Here is a 25,397-nt window from a genome sequence, read left to right as displayed (position 1 = left end):
TGCACGCCGACGAAAGACGTCTTGCCAGGCCTGATCTGCACGTCCACATTTGTGAGTGAACATGGCTTCTCAGACCGACATTTTTCGCCGATGGCAAAAAATACTTTTTGTCGACTTGAACATTCGGAATCATACGATTCCTTTTCAGTTGAACACTGGAGCATCTGTTTCATAAGGTGCAGGATGCGCGAAAAATTTTCAGGCACATGTTGAATTGCAGGACAATGCACAGCCTAAATTTTTCCACGCTCACACAGTGCCTCACACGCTTCACGACGAAGTTGCTAAAACATTGGATCAACTTGAGGCTCAAAGAGTGACTGAACCAGTGACAGAATCACTATGGGCTTCACCGTTGGTTATATTAATGAAACCATTAGGCAAATTCCGACTGCATGGATTGTAAAGCCACAGTCATTCCTCAACTTGTTACATTTCTTTTGCCACGTTCAGAAGACCTGTTTGACAAATTGTGTCCAGGCAAATATTTTTCTAAGTTAGATTTGCAAGATGTGTATCTTCAAATTCCTGTGGATGAAGAATCCCAGAAGATTCTCATCATGAATACCCATTTCAGTCTCAACAAATTTAAGAGACTTCCATTCAGATGTGCCTCTGCCCCAGTACTATTTCAGCAGTACTTATAGACTCTTTGTGTGTCAATTCCTTTGTTGTGTAATTACCTAGATGGCATCATAGTTTCTGGTTCTACGCAGTATGAACATTTGCATCATTTGAGACAGTTATTTGAAATGCTACGTGAGAATGGATTTAGACTCAATAGGGACAAGTGTAATTTCTTTCTGAACAGTTATCTTACTTGGGGCACATAATAAACTCTCAAGGCATCCATCCGGGTCCGGATCATTTAAGAGCAATATCAGAACTACCAGGCACCCAAGACAGTTAAAGAATTACAATCCGTCCTTGGAATGCTCAATTATTATCACAAGTTTTTGCCTAACGCCTCATCTCTTGCAGCACCATTACATCGACTACGTTGAAAGAACATTCCATTCATTTAGTCGCCTGAAAGTGAACATGCTTTTCAGCAGCTTAAATCTGCATTGTTATCTAGTACATGTCTTACGCCCTTCGATCTCTTGTCCTCATGGTTGACGCTTCAGATTTTGGGATTGGGGCTGTTCTTGCTCACAAATTTGGTTTGCGTGATTGCCCAATCGGATTTGCATCGAAGCCACTCTCCTCTGTGCAGCGTAACTACTCACAGATCGAGAAGGAAGCTCTCACTTTGATTTTTGGTTACGAAATTCCACGGCTTCTTATATGGTCGCAAGTTTACAGTTCTCACCAACCACAAGTCTTTGACGTCTTTGTTTCAGCCATCAAACCCTGTGCCTCTGCATACGGCTCAAAAATTTATTCGTTGGTCACTATTTTTGTCACAGTACTGTTATGACATCTTGTATCGGCCTACTGCCCAGCACAATAATGCCGACATGTTATACCAATTGCCAACAGCTGAAGACACGCTGTTCAACTCTTTTGAACAGGCTTGTATGTTCATAGATGTGGAAAATGATGATAATGTGGAAAGTTTTCCTGTTGACTTTGGTCATATAGCCACAGCAACAGCTAACAGCCCAGTATTAAATGTTGTTTTGTGTTATGCCACAATGCAATGGCCTTTGTCTAAAAATCGGATTGAAGATCCATTGGTTCGTTGTTTTTTTGTTTGCAGAGTTCGAAACCTTTTGTGAATCTAATGGTATTCAGCATTTAACTTCAGCACCGTTCACTCCTCAATCAAACGGCCACTCTTGCTCGGGACGTTAAGTAGGAAAGTAATATTACAGCCTTCAGCTGATAGGAAGCAACCCCTAACAAGGCGCTTAGTTAAAGTATGGCCTGTGTCATGCCTCTATAGCTCTCTGTTTGTAATTATGTTCATCCTGACTATGAAGACTCCTGTACCACCAGTTAAGTACAACATATTATTTTTTACCAATGACTTCTAATTATTTTAGTCATTGCAGCCCAGATCATGCAGCCAGCTCCTTATTGACTTCACTGACAAAACTGCTGTATATGCAAAGAAGAGATTTGTATGTTTTTAGCATTTGCCACCAGCCATTCACATTGGCGATGATTTGTTCGTCGTCATCATAACAAAATGTTGTAACATGGACTTCTTAACTGCGGGAAAAAATTTGTTGACTTCTGTTGGGACTGATGAAAATGAACGTAAAAAAATTAGGTGAACGTAAAATGCGGGAACTTGAAAATAGTGTTTTAGTGTAGCTACTTGTAAACTGCTGTGGTTGGATATGAACTTCTCAAGAGAAGTATGTAAAATTCCACCAATTCAAGATCAAATTAGCTGCAGGTTAATGAAGGAAACCAGTGTTCCTGATGTTTGTGCTGACACTGGCAATAAATCTATATGCACATTCCTCAACACTAAGAACTGGAATATTTTTCTCATGAACAATTAATTGTAGTTTGGGAAGAATATAACCTTAACTACACCTTCAATGGTGGGGTATATTTTCAAGGATTTTTTTGTAAAATAAACTGGAGAATGTAAAAACTGCATAAGTGTCTTTGGAACTTCTGACACATTGTGAAGATTGTGACAACTTACATAAAATTAAAACTTCCATAATCACAATTTTGAATTTTGCACAGAAAGTATAAGCTTTCACTGTCTGCCACCAGGAAGCAGTTTTACCTGCGATTGATCGGCTCATTCAATAAGCACGAAGATTTGCTGTCCCTAGATACATGAGTAAATTCTAACCTAGCAGTTTTAGAAACAAATAAGTAATATCTGAAATCCAGAAGTATTCATAAGCATATCTTTACATAGCTGACCCCATCCAGAAACCTGCACTCTTTGGGAGTAATTCACTTCGGGAACATCTATGTTCATAAAAGGTTGACTGCCAATAATCACTTGCATCACAATATATAGCAACCTGTATTATCTTTCATGAACTTCTTTCTTTCATTCTACGAGTAAATTCCATTCTGGTCATTTCTGTGTGTCAACAAAATAGAATTTTATACACTTGTGTACTATATCAAGAAATTTTGTGTTCAGTGACTGTAAACTAAAACTATTGTGGTGGTAATCTTCTGTCAGACTTTGTATATGATTACCCTGCCACTGCCATACCATTTCAGAGTATGTAATATCTGAGACTGTCCATCATGGTGATGTTAGTGACAATAAATATAAATAGCAGTCAAATTTATTTAAAGCACTGTTGTGTGTATTACTGGTGGATTTACTTAAAATCAGTTTTCAGCAATATGATGGTCTTCAGCCAATGAGACACCTAGAGGAAACTAGAAACTGAAGGTAGAAAACCATCCATGCTGTGTGTGTGTGTGTGTGTGTGTGTGTGTGTGTGTGTGTGTGTGTGTTTTTCTTAACAAAATAATCAGTCCATGTTTATATGCCTTCCTACCATTAAAAGTCTCTATGAGGTAGCTGCTCATATTATCACTTTGCTGTCTGTACAATAAAAATCACACATTTCTTAAGGCATACTGGTACAGCCATGACAAAGAGCAGAGAGTGGTTAGTTTCGGTAATCTCTAAAAATAAGCAGAAGACTGGGAATTCAAAATGAAAATTTACATATTTTGTATTGATGTAAAATATGATACATTTTCATCTTTTTTATGAGCCCATCAACCACAAAATGCCTCAACTACTGCATATGATGAGTTGTTACCCTTGCTTCTTCCATTTTTTAAATGTAAACAGTAAATTACCAGATTTTTGTCCATGTCATTATCTGTAGGCGTGCAGACAAATATGGCTTTTTGCATTAGCCCAACAAAACACCAAAATGCATCAGATTCGTTTCTGATCTCAGCTAAAACTGGTGCTAAGAGATCTGACATGCCTTGGGTGTAGCCAAATCCTGGATTGTAAACAGCATAATTTAACAGAATGTTTCTGCAACAGACAAAAAAGACAGGAATAAAAAGAGTATAGTAATACTGAACACTACAATAATTATTATATTACACAACAAAAAATGTGTTGAGATCCACAGGTGTTTACACCAACTGGAAAATAATAACAAATAACAGAAACAGTTGAGTAACATTAACTTAAGCTGTCATACAATGAAGTATGAGTTCTGCAAACACATTGGAAACATGATATGATAAGATTCAGAACTAATTACAATGCAATGAAACAACCTCATTGTTTTTAGCCACTGTTTATTGTCACAAATGCTTTATAATGAGTTAGACTACAGAATAAGTTAGCAATCACCTAAATTATGGGACAGCATGGCTGTCATACAAAAATGTATATAAAGGCAACAAAGGAAGGACTACACACCACCAGGAAAAAAGAACCTTATTATATCAGTAGCTCTCATGGAAATCAGTACTCCCTGAGGGCTTGGAATGCATAAGTATCTTTTCCAAGTTAACGGATTCTCTTGTCACAGCTTAACATTTGTTTTCCTGTTTATCAATGGAAGAGACATATTATGGATGTTTTGATGAAGTATCAGTAGCACTATCAATGATGACATTCATTCTGAGGTTTTGCTACATATCTTTCATGCAAAATAGCTTTTCAAGCATTGTTCTTGTCATTGCTCATGATAGTTTTGTCTGAAGACAGCCTAGTAATCAAAAAACTGTCTAACAAGTTAAAGAAATACTGTAGCATTTCCAGTGTTTGTGTTTTCATTGACAGATCTTATTTCAAAGAAAGAACAGTACTGTTCCGGGTGTCAAAGTGGCAGACTAGTGCAAAAATTAGTAACTGCTGATTTCCAAGGAGATTTAACATGAAAAAAGATAACCAGATCATCCCATTCCCTTCTCTTCTGCTTTGTTGTCATTACTGAACAAATGGTGATCAATATAGAATGCTACTCCCCACACCCCTTTATAACCTGGTAATTTGCATTTCAGCTTGAATCATCAGTACACTTTACATGGTTAATTAGTGAGGAAAGAAGGTAAAATGCATTAAATTTGTTATTTGTAATGCGGATGTTACAATGCTTATATCAACATCATAAGTTTGTTAGAAACAAGAAGTGGAAAATATAAAGCATGGGTTGTTAACTTTAGTGCCACAGTACTCTAACCACATGAGACAATCACCCATACCTTAGGCCTGGAAACCTATGTTTCATGATTTCAGTCACTCCATACTTTGTACTGCAAGGGTTCGCACTTGTTATGCTGTCTCTGTATTTATCCATCAATGTCTGCAATTTCTTTATCATTTCTGGTAACTGGTAGAATTCCTGTGTTCTAAATACAAATTGTATGTGAAAGTAATAATTATTTCAAATGTACAACAGCTCATTACACAAAGAAAACAAACACACACACACACACACACACACACACACACATATTAAATGTATGTGTAAGTACCAATCAAGATGAAAAAATATTTGAATCTGATGTAGCAAAGTTGTTAAGGATTTTACGAGTAGAAGTAAAACAGATAGAGACATACGTTAGCTTATAATGGCTTCTTCAATCGAAACAGCCAACCCTTTTCCATGAGAGAAGAGGAAGAATAATAAAAAAGAAAGGCGCTCCAAACTGTAAAAAGTCTAAAGATGAGGCTATTGCTCAGAATCCATGATGAAAAATGATGGAAGGAAGGTTTAGAGTTTTAAAATCCCATCAACAATGTCATTAGTGATGGAGCACAGGTTCAAACTGGGAAGGAAATTGTCTGTGTGCTTTCCAAAGAAACCATCCTGGCATTTGCCTTAAATGATTTAGAGAAATCATGGATAACCTAAATGTGGATGGCCAGATTTGATTTGTCATATCCCCGAATGCAAGTCCAGTGTGCTAACTACAGCGCCACTTTGCTTGGACAGAGATGAGGAAATACACAATAGTAGAATTAACCTTTTTCCTTGAATTCTTTAAGAACACTCACTCACTCACTCACTCACTCATGTATCATATTATATAACTCCTACCATTACAAAAAACATTTAGATGTATTCAGAAGTTCAGTGACTGAGAGAGCTGGCTACAACAAATTGAACCCATGTATTTCAATATAAACAAGAGTTAAATGATTTCTACTGATATTACTAATAAGCAGTAAAAAATTTACTAATGACCTGGTAAGCACAATGGACTTTAATACAACCATTTCTTTGTAGGGTCACTTGCAAATACAGATATTTGTTCCAGCTTCCACTGATTATGTTTATATTGAGGAGTTCCTCATCCCTACTACCTTTTTAGCTGCAGCAGCAAATGACACTACAAATATTGCTGCTTTAGAAGCTTGATGGGTGTTTTCTGCTTTGGCCATTATATATTTTTTTTACCATAAAGGTAAAACAATTGGCAAATCCTAGTATTAACCAATGAAACTTAAGATTTGCCATTATGGTGTGGTAAAAGTCCAAAATTTCTCATTATATACATAGATTTCAAACTTTTACCAAGAAACATCGGTAAATCTTAGGATTTACAAATGCAAACTGGTGAAAGCTGGATCGAAGACTCCTGCTTCCGTCATGCAGGTTCAGACAAGTTTCACTGTTGCCAATTTTTTGTTCAGATAAGTTTCTTTGTTGGCAATTATGAGTTCTCAGTCCACTCACTGCTGTGTAGTATCAATCAGTGTCAAGCATTGTGCATATGGTCACCTTTGCTACTCATTTTAGTGGTGTTTCTTGTTTCTTCTGCAGCTTTGCATCAAAATGAGTGATGTTATGCACAACAGATTTTACGAACTTTTAAGTGAATCAGTGAATAAGAAGAAGGACAACAATTTTTATGTAACTGCTGAGCAATATAATATTCTGTTAAGTGAAGTGAAAAATACAAAAACCGTTTCCAATAAAAAATCTGGTCACTACAGACGTTTGAAGCGATATGATGTTCTCAACATCGGAGGTAAAGAGAAACTCATAGCACCGGTGCCTGCTGGAAAAGATGAAATTCGTTATTATGTTTGTTTCGATGAACTGTTTAATGTACTACATAAGACCTACATTGCTATAGGCCATGCATGCTGAACACGGGTGATTGCAGAACTGAATCATAAGTACAGGAATCTGACTGTTGAATAAATCATTACTTATTTGAGATTATGTGAACCATGTCAAAAAAAAAGCAAAAAACATTGAAAAGGGGTGTTGTAGTGAAACCTGTCACATACAGTGAAATGAATTCACAATGCTAAATTGACTTAATTGATATTCAGGCAAACGCAAACAATAATTCGAAGTTCATACTTGTATACCAAGATCATTTGACACAATTTGTTATCCTCAGCACAGAAATTTTGAATAGGGCTGATGAAGTAGCATATCATTTTTTGGACATTTTTACCAGCTTTGGTGCCCCAAGTATCATTGATTCTGGTAATGGTAGAGAGTTTTAAGCAAGTCATTCAAAGTTTATGTGGGTTGTGGAGTGATATAAAGACAGTCCACGGGAAGCCGGGCACAGTCAGTCTCAGGGATAAGTCGAAGGACCAAATCATGATAGCGAAAATGTTATCAACTTGGACAGAGACAAATGAAACTTCAAAATGGTCTGAACGGCTGAGGTTTGTGCAAGCAGTCGAGAATAGGCCTTATCATGAAGGCACCAGATGTTCACCATATGAAGCCATGTTTGGGGTTCCAATGAAAATGGGCATTGCAACTTCAGTTGTTCCACATGATTTAATAAAAAATACAAACACTGAAGAAGAGTTGGAAACAATGTTAAACAGCACTTCCACTGACTCGCAGGAAATTGAAAATGACGGCCAAGGAATTGATGCCAGTGAATCAAGTACTGGAACCAAAGGAACAGAGGTAGAAAGTGCGGCTGCAGCAAGTGAGGAAGCACCAAGAGACACAGGATTTGACAACAGTTAACAATGAGACACTAAAACCAGCTGGTGGCTGTGACGAGACACTGACAACTTCCAACAGTGTTAATAACATGAAAGGGATCCGAGAAGCTGCCAAAGAAGGTCTTCAGTTGCAGGCAAAAGAAATGAAAGCAGCCTCATGTAACAAAATTCCAAAACCTTCAGTTGGGCAGAATGTGAGAAGGGCAAAAATTGACACAAAATCTATAATAGCAGTAGCGATAAATATTCAGGATGACAAATTTTATCAACTTGGTACCAAAGCTGGTAAACTGAAGTCATTGTACACTAGGAACCAATTTACATAGTGCAAGGAAAATTTTATCAACGTCAAAGAGGTAGCAAGAGAATAAATTAGTCTACGGGAAGTGGTTGCCAAACAATCTTTTGTTCGAGCAAGGGTTCAAAAAGTGCAATTGCTTAAAAAGTGTTCAACTAAAAAATGCCTGTGTAAATAGTCTTCCATACTATGTAATTCGAAACGCCATAATAGTCAGCCTTGTTGTAACAAAAATTAACTTTCACAAGGTAACATATTTAACATTTTTCACTAATATGGAATATGGCTCATTATAATCACACTGGAATTCAAGAATGTTTAAAATACATAAATTTACAATAAATACAAACTATTTCAATAAATTGCTAAGTTAATTTTTTAACGAACACGGCTTTAGCAGTTGGTATGGATGCATCCTAAGATTTACCAACAGCTCTTGGTAAAAGCTAGAAATCTATGTATCAGACTTTTACCACACCGTGATGGTAAGTCTTCGATTTCACCAGTTAATTCTAGGATTTACCAATCATCTGACTTTTATAGTAACATATACAGGATGTATCAAAAAGGATGGCGCAAACTTACACGGCTGAAAGTACACGATAGTAGAAGCACATATGTTAAGTAAACACGAGCTCTAAAACGCATACCTGTTCATCTTCAGTTCTTTGGAACACAACTCTTCTAATGAACAAGTGCTCATAACTTTTAAGGTATGCATTTTAGAGCTCATGTTTACTGGACATTTTTTCTTGTTTTCCACTTCCCAAAATATAGAAAGCAAAGAGCTCGCAGTAGAAGAGATTTGTTTCACAATATTGGAAATCAAGAATATCTTATAGATCTTAGGTTATGCGTTTTAGACCCATGTTTACTTGACATTTGTCCTTTTATTATCGTGTACTTTCAGTTGTGTAAGTTTTAACCATCCTTTTTGATACATACTGTATATAAAAAATCCAGATCCATCTCATCACTACAGAATATTTTCAATCGTCAAGATAGTGACACATCTTACCTCAAGTGCAAATGGAAAGGACACAAAAATCTATGAAAAATTACACTCACTTCATTACTTCAATGTTTGGATTGTCTTCTCCTGCAAAGTACGGATTTCCCCGATCAGTGCGGACAACATCTTTCTCTACAATACACTGTATATTCCGCCAAAAATTCTCTTGGCTTACTGGGTCCATTTCATTTCTTCTACGACTGGAATTTAAAACAAATGTGAAGACTCCATAAAGGTTACGCAACAAAATCTACACAAAAGTACAGCAGTAAAAACAAGATGACAGACACACACACACGCACGCACGCACGCACGCACACACACACACACACACACACACACACACACACACACATTCAAAATGCAAAATGTAGTTCAATTTCTAGCAATTGTATATGTAATGTCTCCCTAGTTCTTCATGAATGTCAGTGACCTTGTCATAAAAACTATCTTATGCACTCTGCCAGTTCTCACATATCCAGCCCTACTCCTCCTGAAGCATATATAATCCTGGGAAGGGTAGTCTACAAATATGACCTATAAAGTGGTCTGTGAGCTTTGTCTTGCATTTTATATTAGTATGGCCGTAAGGTATCAGTCACAATCAATGACAAGAAGTGTTTACACTTTTGATAGGAAATACCCTGTTGCAGGGCATGACGTAGGATGTTAGAAGAGTGATCCTGGTATGTGTTTCAATTGTAGTGACCTGTTCTGAAATTTTATCCTCACGTATGTAGAGTGACACAAAAACATTACATGTAGTGGCAGTTTCAAGCTATAATGATGTAGTTGTTCTCTGGTTTACTTTCTGTTGGTTATTCCATACTTTACATTGTGCATACATTCATATAAGTGTAGATCTAAGCTGTTATCAAGTATATGTGAGAATAAATATCTTGTTTTCCCTGTTACTCTCATATTTAGTGACCCCAAGTGACTATGAAAAGTCCACACCACACCGGCTTCAGTGTTTCGTGCAGTTTTGCAACACTCATGCTTGTAACTTTCGTGCAAGCCATGCCGCACACATTACCACATGAGAATGAACAACTCACCAGCCACAATTGAACCGGCAGCCAGCGGTACAATTAACAGAGTGACAATCAAACCCTCACCATTCTGTCAACATAATCCTCTATTATGTTTTGTCCAACTAGTAAGTCAGTTTGTCCTCGCACAAATATCGGTGGATGAGACTAAGTACAGATATGTGGTTGAAGTGCTCACTGAGGATCTACCAGCAGAAGTCCAAGATATTCCAGCCATGCCACCGGATACAGAATGGTGTGCATCGATTAAAAATACATTGATAACACACTTGTTTCAATCAGAAGGAAATTGACTAGAGAAGCTTTTGCTCACTGAGGAGCTCATAGATTGCACTCTGCATCTACATCTACATCTACATCCATACTCCGCAAGCCAGCTGACGGTGTGTGGCGGAGGGTACCTTGAGTACCTCTATCGGTTCTCCCTTCTATTCCAGTCTCGTATGGTTCGTGGAAAGAAGGATTGTCGGTGTGCCTCTGTGTGGGCTCTAATCTCTCTGATTTTATCCTAATGGTCTCTTCACGAGATATACATAGGAGGGAGCAATATACTGCTTGACTCCTCGGTGAAGGTATGTTCTCGAAACTTCAACAAAAGCCCGTACCGAGCTACTCTCCTGCAGAGTCTTACGCTGGAGTTTATCTATCATCTCCGTAACGCTTTTGTGATTACTAAATGATCCTGTAACGAAGCGCGCTGCTCTCCGTTGGATCTTCTCTATCTGGTACGGATCCCACACTGCTGAGCAGTATTCAAGCAGTGGGCGAACAAGCGTACTGTAACCTACTTCCTTTGTTTTCCGATTGCATTTCCTTAGGATTCTTCCAATGAATCTCAGTCTGGCATCTGCTTTACCGACGATCAACTTTATATTATCATTCCATTTTAAATCACTCTTAATGTGTACTCCCAAATAATTTATGGAATTAACTGCTTCCAGTTGCTGACCTGCTATATTGTATAAATGATAAGGGATCTTTCTTTCTATGTATTCGCAGCACATTACATTTGTCTACATTGAGATTCAATTGCCATTCTCTGCACCATGCGTCAATTTGCTGCAGATCCTCCTGCATTTCAGTACAATTTTCCATTGTACAACCTCTCGATATACCACAGCATCATCTGAAAAAAGCCTCAGTGAACTTCCGATGTCATCCACAAGGTCATTTATGTATATTATGAATAGCAACGGTCCTATGACACTCCCCTGCACACACCTGAAATCACCCTTACTTCGGAAGACTTCTCTCCATTGAGAATGACATGCTGTGTTCTGTTATCTACAAACTCTTCAATCCAATCACACAATTGGTCTGATAGTCCATATGCTCTTACTTTGTTCATTAAACGACTGTGGGGAACTGTATCGAACGCCTTGCGGAAGTCAAGAAACACGGCATCTACCTGGGAACCCATGGACGAATAGCGCGAGCTGGGTTTCACACGATCGTCTTTTTCGAAACCCATGCTGATTCCTACAGAGTAGATTTCTAGTCTCCAGAAAAGTCATTATACTCGAACATAATACGTGTTCCAAAATTCTACAACTGATCGACGTTAGAGATATAGGTCTATAGTTCTGCACATCTGTTCAATGACCCTTCTTGAAAACAGGGATGACCTGTGCCCTTTTCCAATCCTTTGGAACGCTACACTCTTCTAGAGACCTACGGTAGACCGCTGCAAGAAGGGGGCAAGTTCCTTCGCGTACTCTGTGTAAAATCGAACTGGTATCTCATCAGGTCCAGCAGCCTTTCCTCTTTTGAGCGATTTTAATTGTTTCTCTATCCCTCTGTCGTCTATTTTGATATCTACCATTTTGTCATCTGTGCGACAATCTAGAGGAGGAACTACAGTGCATTCTTCCTCTGTGAAACAGCTTTGGAAAAAGACATTTAGTATTTCGGCCTTTAGTTCGTCATCCTCTGTTTCAGTACCATTTTGGTCACAGAGTGTCCGGATATTTTGTTTTGATGCACCTACCTCTTTGACATAAGACCAATCACAATCTCTAAGACATTTATGCACATTGGCAAGCAACACTGTAAGTGATGGTGCGCTATGGAATATGTGGTCATCCCAATGGCAAGCAGATACCCAAAAGGTTCTCACAGTGTGTGCGGGTGATTTAAAGGCACTGGCACAAACTGCTGACAGGACAGCTGAAATGTATCCGGCATGAAGTGTCTCAGTATTGATGCCACGACAACAAGATGTGACCACGGTGACGGTAGCCTCCCTGCAATCGCTAATGGCAGGACTGACCACATAGGTAGATGCATTAAAAATAATGCACAACTGTCAACAGCTATGACACTCACAGTCATGAGGTCATAATTAATCAGCATCTGCACAGAACCTATGTTGAACCACAGGAAGTTTAGTAATGATTCCCGAAAGTGTACGCCATCTTGCAAGTGGAAGCATGAATCAGACACCGCAGCAGCGACAACAACTTCTATGATAAACACGTGCTGACTTTTTGTGACGGACCACGATAAAAAACTACAGTACCTGGCTGATACAGGAGCAGAAGTGTCAGAAGATCCGACAAAGCACCTACCACACCGAAGCTTTGGCGATTGCTCTCTATTCACCACTAATGACTCCAAGGTTAGAATGTTTGGTTGAGTAACATAATTCCTTAACCTCAGGCTATGCCGTGTGTTTGAGTGGCAATTTACAGTGGCAGATATATCACAGCCTCTTATCAGAGCAGATTTTTCTTCCTTCTATGACTTACTGCCAGATCTGCGATTTCAGCAATTAATAGATTTCACTACTAAACTGCATACACCAGGGAAAGCGTCACTCCACTAGTGGTACGCACAGTCACAGGTGATACACTGGACATATGGTTATTGAATGGATACCCTGAGATCACTCAGCAATTGCCTACTCTCCCACTTGTCAAGCACACAACCATTCACCACATTTTGACCATGCCAAGGCTGCCAATTAATGCTCGGCCCAGGCGTTTGATGCCTAAAGAGCTAAAAGTGGTAAAACAGGAATTGTGGAGCATGCTATCACAAGGTGTCTGCAGAGTTCCTAGTAGCAGCTCGGCAGCCCCGATTCACATCGTGTCTAAAAAGAATGGATGGCGCCACTGCAGTGACTACTGCCAACTAAATGCAAGGATCATCCCAGACTTGTACCTAGTCCCACACAGAGAAGACTTTTCTCCAAATGTTCATGGTAAGATGATATTTCCTACCACTGACCTAGTCTGAGCACAGTCTCAGATCCCAGTCGCTAAGAAAAAACATTCCCAAAACAGCACTGATGATGCCATTCAGCCTATCTGACCTCACCATGACGCCACTCAGACTGTGTATTGCAGCTCAGACTTCCAGTGCTTAATGGATGAGGTGACAAAAGATTTACATTTTTGCTAAGCATACGTAGATGATATGTTGGGGATTTTCACATTGGAAGTAAAACACTTACAGCTTCTGACATATGTTCGACACTCTATGCACACAGGGACTAGTAATTAACCCTGCCAAGTGTGTTTTTTGGTGAGAAAGAGGTGCTCTTTCTATGATATTTGGTGAATTCACAGGGTATTTAGCCACCACAAAAAAGTAGAGGCCATATGCAAATACCCCTAGCCTATCACAGTCAGAGAACTATGACGGTTCCTAGGAGTAGTAAATTTCTACCAATGGTTCATTCACAAACAGGCACCGATGACTGTACCACTGAACGAACCACGTAAGGGTGCATCGAAGACTAACTACGCAGTGCATTGGACTAGCGAGGCAGACAACATGTTTCCGGCTGTGAAAACAGCTATACCAGAGGCCGCCCTATTAGCACACCTTGTCATGGCACACTTGCGCTCATGGTTGATGTTTCATCCACTGTCATTGGTGCTGCCTTTAAGTTAAAGCTGTAAAAAGCACTGAATAAGCAGTTGTGATGACCAGCATTGTCTATGTGGAAGGGAAGTTACATATTCTAGCTGGTGCACTTCTTCATGTAGAAACAGTGACTGTGGTAGCAGATGATACCCCACATGTGGCAGCAATGACAAATGCCTTTGATTATGATGCCCTCATGCATGCATAACAACGTGATATTGAGTTGCATGATTTATTGCAACAATCCAAAGAACTGAAGTTACAGCTCATGTGATGTAGCAGGAGGAGAGAGACACCCATTTGAGCCACAGCACTTCAGAGCAAAAGCTAGAGCATCAATGCACAATCTGGCACACCTGGGAATAAGGTGCACTGTCATGTTAGTCATACAGAACTTTTGTATGGGCAGATACGCACACAGACTGCAGAACATCTGTAAAGCGTTGCGGGCGTACCAGAGAAATAAAATCACGCGGCATGTCAAGGCACTGTTAGGTGCATTTCTTTCGCCAAACCAGTATTTTGGACATGGTGCACCAACATCATAGGCCCACTCACAGCATCGGAGTACAGTTATTGTCTCGCGGTGCTAGAAAGGTTCAACAAGTGGCCTGAGGAATTTCCAATGAAGGACTTCACGGCAGAAACTGTAGCGCAAACCTTTTTTAATGGCTGGATGGCCTAGTCTGGAGTCCTGCTGAAAATTACCTCTGGTCAAGGATTGTAATTTGAAGCCTATGTCTTCAGAGCATTGGCCATGTTATTAGGTACATAGTGCATGTGTACCACAGTGTCAGTACACTGTTAACTTCAAATCATTTCTTGCACTTTGAACTTCTCCTACCATCCCTTCCAGCATTGTGTGTCTTTTCTTAATCATGTTCCTTTTTGTTCCCCCTACAGAAGAACTCTTTTAAAAAATTCCCCTGAAAATTGAGGTTCAACTATGTTTCTAAATGTATGTATTTCTCAGAACTGCTCCATATCTTCCTGTTTTGACGAATGGATGCCTAGGCATTATGAAAGGAAGTTTGATGTGGAAAGGGTGGAAGGAGTCAAAGTGGAGGTAATGTTAGTTAATGGTTGGCTTGATATTGACTGAGGATTGGGCATGAGATTCAATGACACACAGGTCAATTCCAAGGAAGGTGGCTCTGGATGTGACCATCTGAATCTGAGATGGGGAAAGGAGTTAAGCTCCTGCAGGAAGTGAAAGAGTTGCTGTTCACTGTGAGGTCATGTCACAAAGGCTTCATTGATAAAGCTAACTACAAAGCTAAGTTGTTGCCAATCATTCTGTCTTAAAATTGCTGCTATTTGTCAGTAACGGATAAATTTATTATTATTTCTGTAAGTTAAGTGGGCAGAACAGAAAGAAAGAAAGAGAGAGAGAGAGAGAGAGAGAGAGAGAGAGAGAGAGAGAGAGAGAGAGAGAGTGATTAATGCTTGAACTAATTGCAAAAGTGAGCCATATAGTCATATATGATAAATGTTCTGTTCCAAAAACGAGTTTCTACAACCATCAATGTCTCATATTATGCGCAGTGTGCAATGAGTGATGAGACAAATGCATTTCATGCTATACCTATGCATATCTATGTGAGTAAATACAACTGTTTACCATACAGCCATAACACTGAGTAAAGAAGAGGTGAAGAGAGGGAAGCAATTTGCAAGGGCTAGGAGGAGGGGCAGAGGTCAAGATAACGAAGATTTAAACATATTGTCCACAAAGACCCCCTACTTCTTTCTTGATGACCAAGCACAAGTAATTAGGAAAATTTTCTTCTCCACTCAGACTATGCTTCTGTTCAGGGTGTGAGTTGCTCAGTTAACTACCACAGAGATACATTCTCAAGAGGCAGACAAATGTATGTGTGCAGACCCTTGTAACTCATGAAACGAATCACAGTCAGGTGAACTGGGACCTAAACTATAGGGTATGTGAAATAATCACTGTTTCACAACAGATTAATCACTGGCATTTGTAGATGACGTCATGTATTGTTGCACAAAATAAGTATATTACTTCACAGCAGTTGAGGGCTGTTATGATCAAATTTTCCACCCAATTTGCATTAATACACTTCAGGCACACTTTCTTCATATGACATTAGAGCTAACATGATGAGCCCATGGCAATAAGAAGTTTTATAAAGCATTATTTCTTTTACACAGGACCTAATGAGAAAATTCTTGTTTTTAATAAGAACATAATTGGTTACTTGATTAACATTTCAACTCTGGTTCAAAGTTTTTCAAAAAATCTTTCATTAATGCTGGTAAATTGCTACCTGATTTTTAACACAAAAACCAAGCAAAAGCACTACATCTCTTACAACCTGGGCACTAGCATAACAACAAAGACCATAATAAAATCAAAAGAAGAGTGAAAGGCAGTAACACAAACACCCAACCTATATTTAGAATCTAGTGACCTTTCAGATTTGCCACATGTTTTTCATGTAAGCTCAGTCTTACATAGCCAAGTGTCCGACAAAAAAATTGAATCAATCTCCTGTTGTTGTTGTGGTCTACAGTCCAGAGACTGGTTTGATGCAGCCTTACATGTTTACTCTGTCCTGTGCAAACCTCTTCACCTCCAAGTACCTACTGCAACCTACATTCTTCTGAATCAGCTTAATGTATGCATCTATTGGTCCCCTCTATGATTTTTACCCTCTATGCTGCCCTCCAATACTAAATTGGTGATACCTTGATGCCTCAGAACATGTCCAACCTACCGATCCCTTCTTCTAGTCAAGTTTTGCCACAAATTCCTCTTCTCTCCAATTTTATTCAGTATCTCCTCATTGGTTACATGATCTACTCATCTAATCTTCAGCATTCTTCTGTAGCATGACATTTTGAAAGCTTTTATTCACTTCTTGTTTAAACTATTTATTGTCCATGTTTCACTTCCACACATGGCTGCACTCCATACAAATACTTTCAGAATAGACTTCTTGACACTTAAATCTATACTCAATGTTAACAAATTTTTCTTCAGAAACGCTTTCCTTGCCATTGTCAGTCTACATTTTATATCCTCTCTACTTTGACCATCATCAGTTATTTTGCTCCCCAAATAGCAAAACTTTAAGTGTCTCATTTCCTAACCTAATTCCCTAAGCATCACCTGATTTAATTCTATTATATTCCATTATCCTCAGTTTTCTTTTGTTGATGTTCATCTTATATCCTCCTTTCAAGACTCTGTCCATTACGTTTAATTGCTCTTCCAGGTCCTTTGCTGTCTCTGACAGAATTAAAATGTCATCATCAGTAAACCACAAAGTTTTTATCTCCTCTCCATGGATTTTAATTCCTACTCCAAATTTTTCTTTTGTTTCATTTACTGCTTGCTCAATATATAGATTGAGTAACATCAGGGATAGGCTACAACCCTGTCTCACTCCATTCTCAACCACTGCTTCTCTTTCATGCCCCTCACAACCCTTGTAATACCCATCTGGCTTCTGTACAAATTGTAAATAGCCTTTCGCTCCCTGTATTTGACTCTTGCCACTTTCTGAATTTGAAAGACAGCATTCCAGTCAACATTGTCAAAAGCTTTCTCTAAGTCTACAAATGTTAGACATGTAGGTTTTGCCTTTCCTTACTCTGTCTTTTAAGATACTCCAACACATATAACTGCAAACTCCTGTACTCAAATAGATCACATCTTCACAAATTTAAGGGACTTTCAGTACAAAAGTGAAGTTATAGAAACAGCCCTGTCAGACCATGATGCAATAAAAATATGTCTAAATTATATCACCACAAATGAAACACACACAAAAAATATGAAAAAAAGAAGCTTAAATGAACAAAACTGAACAGCCCTTAGGATAAAACTTGAAAAAGAAGGATGGGAAATACTGGAAGAAAATTCTCCATCAGTGGATCATAAAGTGACTCATTTTATTGAACACTTTCCTACCATCTCAATATTACATGCCCAGTAATAAAAACTAAAGCCAAAACCACAAAGAAAAAGAAAAAATGGATAACAAAAGGCATTTTGGTCTCTAGGAACAAGATAAAAATGAAGCACAGAATATATAAAACTAGCATTGATGAAAACTTTAAAGAGTACTATACAAAATACAAAAGAATGTATGCTAAAGTACTGCAAGCAGCCAAAAGACTAGAAGCAAAAAAGTATATAAATACTGCTGCTAATAAAAGCAAGGCTTGCTGGTCTATTATAAACACAAGTTGCAAATTTTGCAAAAACAGACATAATGTCTATTGGGATAACAGCAATCAGTGATTTTATGTTACTTTAAATCCGTCTTGATTGCAAATTTTTTTTTATTATTCATATGACCGGTTTCGGTTCATTCAGAACCATCTTCAGATCTGATATTTAAGTTACAGGAGTAACCCGTCCAATTCAGCAACTTTCACATGCTACGTCAAAATATCAGATCTGAAGATGGTTCTGAATGAACCGAAACCGGTCATATGAATAATAAAAAAAATTTGCAATCAAGACGGATTTAAAGTAACACAAGTTGCAAACCCTCCAATTCACAGGAACACAGCAAAATACAGTTCATGATCAGCAAAAAATTATACCTGAACAGAATAAAATCATAAATCTCTTCAATGACTACTTTGCCACAGTAGGCCAAAAACTAAAAGAAAAAAACAAATAACAAAAAACACAGTAACACCTGGAAAACATTTATTAATCCCCAGGGAAAAACATTGGCACTTTTCCCAGTGACAGAAGAAAAAACATTTAAGGTAATAAAAAACCTAAAACAAACAAAGTCATGTGGAATTGACAGAATATGAAGTATAGAAATTAAACACTTTATGCAGGAACTCAAGAAAGCTCTTACACATCTAATCAATTCATCATTCCTGGAAGGAACTTTTCCAAAGTGCTTAAAGACAGCACTGATAAAACCAATACATAAAAAGGGGAATGAATACAATCCAGAGAATTATAGGCCTATAGCTCTTTTACCAGTCATATCAAAAATATTTGAACGAGCTTATGCACAGAGACCCGTTGCTTTTCTCATGAAATATGAAATAATCAACAAGAATCAGTTTGGCTTCCAGAAAGATAAATGCACCATAGATGCAGCAATAGATCTCATTGAAAATGTCATAACAAACTTGGACTCTAAAAATAAATGTGTAGGAGTATTTACGGATCTAACAAAGGCATTCGAATGTGTAGACCACAAATCTTTAGCAGAAATATTAGGAGTATATGGCACAAGAGGAAATACAGGAGACTGGATTCTCTCATACCTGACAAACAGGAGCCAATATACTGAAATTACAAAAACTACTGGCGAAAAAATAAGATCTAAAGCAAGAATTTTACACATCTCTGTGCCAGAAGGCTCCATTCTTGGCCCAATACTCTTCATTTTGTACACAAATCACATCCCAAATATGATTAGGTATGGTAGTATAGTTACCTATGCAGATGACACAACTCTTCTGTTCATGGATAAAGACACAGAAAAGCTAGAAATAAAAGGCAATGTAGAAGTAAATAATGCCATCCAAAGATTTACTTAATTAAACCTGCACAACAATATTACTAAAACACTTTGTGTAAACTTCAGACTTTGAAACTTTCACAGTGAAGATATCAATCTATGCATAGATGAGTGCATAGCAGAGAACACCAAATATACAAAATTCCTTGGGATAATTATCGATGAAAATGTAAACTGGGGTAAGCATATAGAATATTTAAGGGGGGAAACTCAGTGCAAACCTATATGCGCTGCACAAACTCAGCTACCTAAAAGATACAGGCATTATGAAAACAATATACTATGCATTAATTCATACGACATTAAGTTACGGCATAACTTCGTGGGGAGGTACCTCGAAAACAAACATTAATAAAATATTTAAATTACAAAAAAGAGCCATAAGAATAGTAGCCAACCTTAAATGGAAAGATTCATGTAAACCAGCATTTAACAAAATACTAAAATACTAACATTACCCAGTATATACCTATACGAATCCCTCTGTTGGACAAAATTCAAATATTCTCCTGATACTAGAGATAACAACACACAACACAGCCATGACACAAGAAAAAAAAACCAATCATACACTGGACCAAAAGCCCTTGAAAAACTCCCTTCATTCTTGAGAGAAAAAAACAATAAAAATATTTTCAAAATATGTCTCAAAAATTTTCTAATAGAAAGCTGTTATTACAGTGTAAATTAATTTATGTACACTACAGTTCAAAACAATTGCAATACCATTATTGTATCAAAAGAAGAATTGTACAAAACCTAATTTAATATGAAACAGCCCTAGAGTAAAATTATATTTTTAGTAAACAGTAGACAGTAAATGCTATGTACCTGTCGGTGCATGAAATTAAAATATATCTTGATCCATACAGTGTACTTTCTCACAGGATAAATAAATAAATAAAGATAAGACATAGGGTCAAAATTGCCTCAAGTGTTCCAGCATTTCTACAGAATCCCAACTGAGCTTCCCCTAGGTCAGCTTCTACCAGTTTTGCCATTCGTCTGTAAAGAATTCGTGTTACTATTTTGCAGCTGTGACTTATTAAACTGATATTTCGGTAATTTTCACACCTGTCAACACCTGCTTTCTTTGGAAGTGGAATTATTATATTCTTCTTGAAGCCTGAGGGTATTTAGCTGTCTCATACATCTTGCTCACCAGATGGTAGTGTTTTGTCAGGGCTGGTTCTCCCAAGGCTATCTGTAGCTCTAACAGAATGTTGTCTACTCCCGGGGCATTCTTTCGACTTAGGTCTTTCAGTGCTCTGTCAAACTCTTCATGCAGTATCATATCTCCCATTTAATCTTCATCTACATCCTCTTTGATTACCATAATATTACCCTCAAGTACATCGCCCTCGTATAGACCCTCTATATACTGTACTCCCATATTTCTGCTTTCCCTTCTTTGCTTAGAACTGGTTTTCCATCTGAGATTTTCACATTCATGCAAGTGGCTCTCTTTTCTCCTAAGGTCTCTCTAATTTTCCTATAGGCAGTGTCTATCTTACCCCTAGTTATACATGCCTCTACATCCTTACATTTGTCCTCTAGCCATCCCTGCTTAGCCATTTTGCACTTCCTGCCGATTTCATTTTTGAGACGTTTGTATTCCTATTTGCCTGCTTCATTTACTGCATTTTTATGTTTTCTCCTTTCATCAATTAAATTCAATATCTCTTCTGTTACCCAAGGATTTCTACTAACCCTTGTCTTTTTAACTACTTGATCCTCTGTTGCCTTCACTATTTCATCTCTCAAAGCTACCCATTATTCTTCTACTGAATTTCTTTTCCCCGTTCTTGTCAATTGTTTCCTAATGCTCTTTCTGTAACTCTCCATAACCGTTGGTTCTTTCAGTTTATCCTGGTCCCATCTCCTTACATTCCCAACTTTTTGCAGTTTCATCATTTTTGTGGTCAGAGTCCACATCTTCCCCTGGAAATGCCTTACAATTTAAAACCTGGTTACTAAATCTGTGTCTTACCATTATATAACCTATCTGAAACCTTCCAGTGTCTCCAGGCCTCTCCCATGTATACAATCTTCTTTCATGATTCTTAAACCAAATGTTAGCTATGATTAAATTATGCTCTGCGCAATATTCTACCAGGCGGCTTCCTCTTTCATTCCTTACCTCCATTCCGTATTCACCTACTAATTTTCCTTCTCTTCCTTTTCCTAATACCAAATTCAAGTCCCCCACGATTATTAAATTTTTGTATCGTTTCACTATCCGAATAATTTCTTTTATCTCACCAAACATTTCTTCAATCTCTTCGTCATCTGCGGAGCTAACTGGCATATAAACGTGTACTACTGCAGTCGGCTAGGGTTTTGTGTCTATCTTGGGTACAATAATGCGTTCACTGTGCTGTTCGTAGTAGCATACCTACACTCCTATTTTCTTATTCATTATTAAACCTAATCCTGCATTACCCCTATCTGATTTTGTATTTATAGCCCTGTAGTCACCTGACCAGAAGTATTGTTCCTCCTGCCACCGAACTTCACTAATTCCCACTACATCTTAACTTTAACCTATCCATTTCCCTTTTTAAATTTTCTGACCTCCTGCCCAATTAACAGATATGACATTCCACACTCTGATCCATTGAAAGCCTGTTTTCGTTCTCCTGAAAACTATGTCCTTCTGAGTAGTCCCCGCCCGGAGATCTGAATGGAGGATTATTTTACTTCCGGAATATTTTGCACAAGAGGATGCTTCCATCATTTAATCCTACAGCAAAGCTGCAAGCCCTCGGGAAAAATTATGGCTGTAGTTTCCCCTTGCTTTCAGCCGTTCGTAGTACCAGCACAGCAAGGCCATTTTGGTTAATGTTACAATGCCAGATCAGTCAATCATCCAGACTATTGCCCCTGCAACTACTGAAAGGCTGCTGCCCCTCTTCAGGAACCACACGTTTGTCTGGCCTCTCAACAGATACCCCTCCGTTATAGTTCCACCTTCGGTACAGCTATCTGTATCGCTGAGGCACGCAGGTCTCCCCACCAACGGCAAAGTCCCTGGTTCATAAGGGGACCAATCTCCTATTATCCAATCAAATCTTTACTGGAACCAATAATGTACAGGGTTATTACAAATGATTGAAGCGATTTCACAGCTCTACAATAACTTTATTATTTGAGATATTTTCACAATGCTTTGCACACACATACAAAAACTCAAGAAGTTTTTTTAGGCATTCACAAACGTTCGATATGTGCCCCTTTAGTGATTCGGCAGACATCAAGCCGATAATCAAGTTCCTCCCACACTCGGTGCAGCATGTCCCCATCAATGAGTTCGAAAGCATCGTTGATGTGAGCTCACAGATCTGGCACTTTTCTTGGTAGAGGAGGTTTAAACACTGAATCTTTCACATAACCCCACAGAAAGAAATCGCATGGGGTTAAGTCGGGAGAGCGTGGAGGACATGACATGAATTGCTGATCATGATATTAACCACGACCGGTCCATTGGTTTTCCAATCTTCTGTTTAAGAAATGCCGAACATCATGATGGAAGTGCGGTGGAGCACCATCCTGTTGAAAGATGAAGTCGGCGCTGTCGGTCTCCAGTTGTGGCATGAGCCAATTTTCCAGCATGTCCAGATACACGTGTCCTGTAACGTTTTTTTCGCAGAAGAAAAAGGGGCCGTAAACTTTAAACCGTGAGATTGCACAAAACACGTTAACTTTTGGTGAATTGCGAATTTGCTGCACGAATGCGTGAGGATTCTCTACCGCCCAGATTCGCACATTGTGTCTGTTCACTTCACCATTAAGAAAAAATGTTGCTTCATCACTGAAAACAAGTTTCGCACTGAACGCATCCTCTTCCATGAGCTGTTGCAACCGCGCCAAAAATTCAAAGTGTTTGACTTTGTCATCGGGTGTCAGGGCTTGTAGCAATTGTAAACGGTAAGGCTTCTGCTTTAACCTTTTCCGTAAGATTTTCCAAACCATCGGCTGTGGTACGTTTAGCTCCCTGCTTGCTTTATTCGTCGACTTCCGCGGGCTACACATGAAACTTGCCCACACGCGTTCAACCGTTTCTTCGCTCACTGCAGGCCGACCCGTTGATTTCCCCTTACAGAGGCATCCAGAAGCTTTAAACTGCGCATACCATCGCCGAATGGAGTTAACAGTTGGTGGATCTTTGTTGAACTTCGTCCTGAAGTGTCGTTGGACTGTTATGACTGACTGATGTGAGTGCATTTCAAGCACGACATACGCTTTCTCGGCTCCTGTCGCCATTTTGTCTCACTGCGCTCTCGAGCGCTCTGGCGGCAGAAACCTGAAGTGCGGCTTCAACCGAACAAAACTTTATGAGTTTTTCTACATATCTGTAGTGTGTTGTGACCATATGTCAATGAATGGAGCTACAGTGAATTTATGAAATCGCTTCAATCATTTGTAATAGCCCTGTATAAAGTTTTGAGATTATTGAAACACTAACGTTATCTCATGGTATTCCTGCCTGCGGATGGCAATAATCTGAGCCCTTTCTTCATGTGTGCTCTGATAAGAATAACAGTGAAGCAGGAATGGCCACACTGTGCTTCTCATTTCTGGTTCCAGGCCTCCAAAAAATATACCCTGCAAAGAAAAATGAATCACTATCACAAGACAAGCAACAAATTTGCAGCCAGAGCTCTAGTTTCGACATAAACTTTTACATATTATAAGGATACATATAACAGATCTTAAATATTAAGTTTTAAAATAATAATAATAATTAGAAGATAACACAATTAAGCTAGTTCCCTTTAAGAACATTCTTAATGGACTTTATGTATACAGACTGAAGTGTTGAGTGAAAATTTGTACCAAGGCTGGGAATCGAATCTGGGCCTCTTGCTTACTGGGTAGGTGCACTACCCACTAAGTCACCTCGGCACACCAGTTCGCACAACTGCATGGATTACCCTGGCTCCCCTCCCTCCTCGATCCAAATACTCACTGCTGTCCCAGTCTACTTTAAATTCCCCCTTACACACAAAATTGTGTCATTTCATTTGTATATGTACTTGCATCTGGGTTTCAGGGTGGATTCCCCATTTACGTTTGATGCTTATGTGCTATTCCAGAACATGGACAGCCTCAAAAATCCTGTTCACGTGTAAGAGGGAACTTAAAGTAGACTGGGGCAGCAATAAAAATTTGGAATGAGGAGTGAAGCATGCCTCGGTAATCCACACAGTTTTGCGAACCGACGTGCCATGATGGCTTAGTGGCTAGCACATCTGCCTAGAAAGCAGGAGATGGGAGTTTGATTCCCGGCCTTGGTACAAAGTTTCACTCACTGCTTCAGTCTATATACATAAAATTATATCTGCATGAGATCAGTAAAGCCTCTGAAACTGTGTCATTTCATTTGTGTTCTTAATGGAAATTAATTATGAAAATTATTTTTATAGTTTTTGAGTGAATAACAAACTCCCAGTATTGTGAAACTCTCTCCTATCCTCAAATGTCATTATTGTTCTTATCTTCAGTCCAGAGACTGGTTTGTCACTCTCCATGCTACTCTATCTTGTGCAAGCCTTTTCCTCTCTGAATAACTACTGCAACCTACATTCTTCGGAATCTGCTTACTGTATTCATCTCTTGGTTTCCCTCCATGATTTATACAGCCCCCCCCCCCACACACACACACTTCCCTCCAACCCTTCAATACTGAACTGGTGATCCCATAATGTCTTGGAATGTGTTATATCAACTGATACCTTCTTCTAATATGAAAAGGATAGACTGCTACTCACTATATACCGAAAATGTTGTCACA

At 38.7% G+C, this 25,397-nt stretch overlaps 1 protein-coding gene across 2 annotated transcripts in view; it reads right to left on the bottom strand.

The window, feature by feature from the left end:
* LOC124595750 (TBC1 domain family member 16) overlaps nucleotides 1–25,397 on the bottom strand; it is a 94,902-nt gene that overhangs the window by 22,337 nt on the left and 47,168 nt on the right. Inside the window, exons 7-10 of one of the 2 annotated variants that reach the window (XM_047134626.1) lie at nucleotides 24,069–24,208; nucleotides 9,207–9,350; nucleotides 5,116–5,262; nucleotides 3,745–3,931 (exon numbers count right to left, since the gene is read on the bottom strand). In XM_047134626.1, the coding sequence (XP_046990582.1) occupies nucleotides 3,745–3,931; nucleotides 5,116–5,262; nucleotides 9,207–9,350; nucleotides 24,069–24,208 (618 nt within the window). The remainder of the gene's footprint in view (nucleotides 1–3,744; nucleotides 3,932–5,115; nucleotides 5,263–9,206; nucleotides 9,351–24,068; nucleotides 24,209–25,397) is intronic. The other variant, XM_047134627.1, reaches the window with a different exon arrangement.

This window comes from Schistocerca americana, chromosome 2 (assembly GCF_021461395.2).
Source record: "Schistocerca americana isolate TAMUIC-IGC-003095 chromosome 2, iqSchAmer2.1, whole genome shotgun sequence".
Classification (NCBI taxonomy): Eukaryota; Metazoa; Arthropoda; class Insecta; order Orthoptera; family Acrididae; genus Schistocerca; species Schistocerca americana.
The sequence above is the reverse complement of the archived record's forward strand: the minus strand, read 5'-3'. Positions and strand labels throughout refer to the sequence as shown.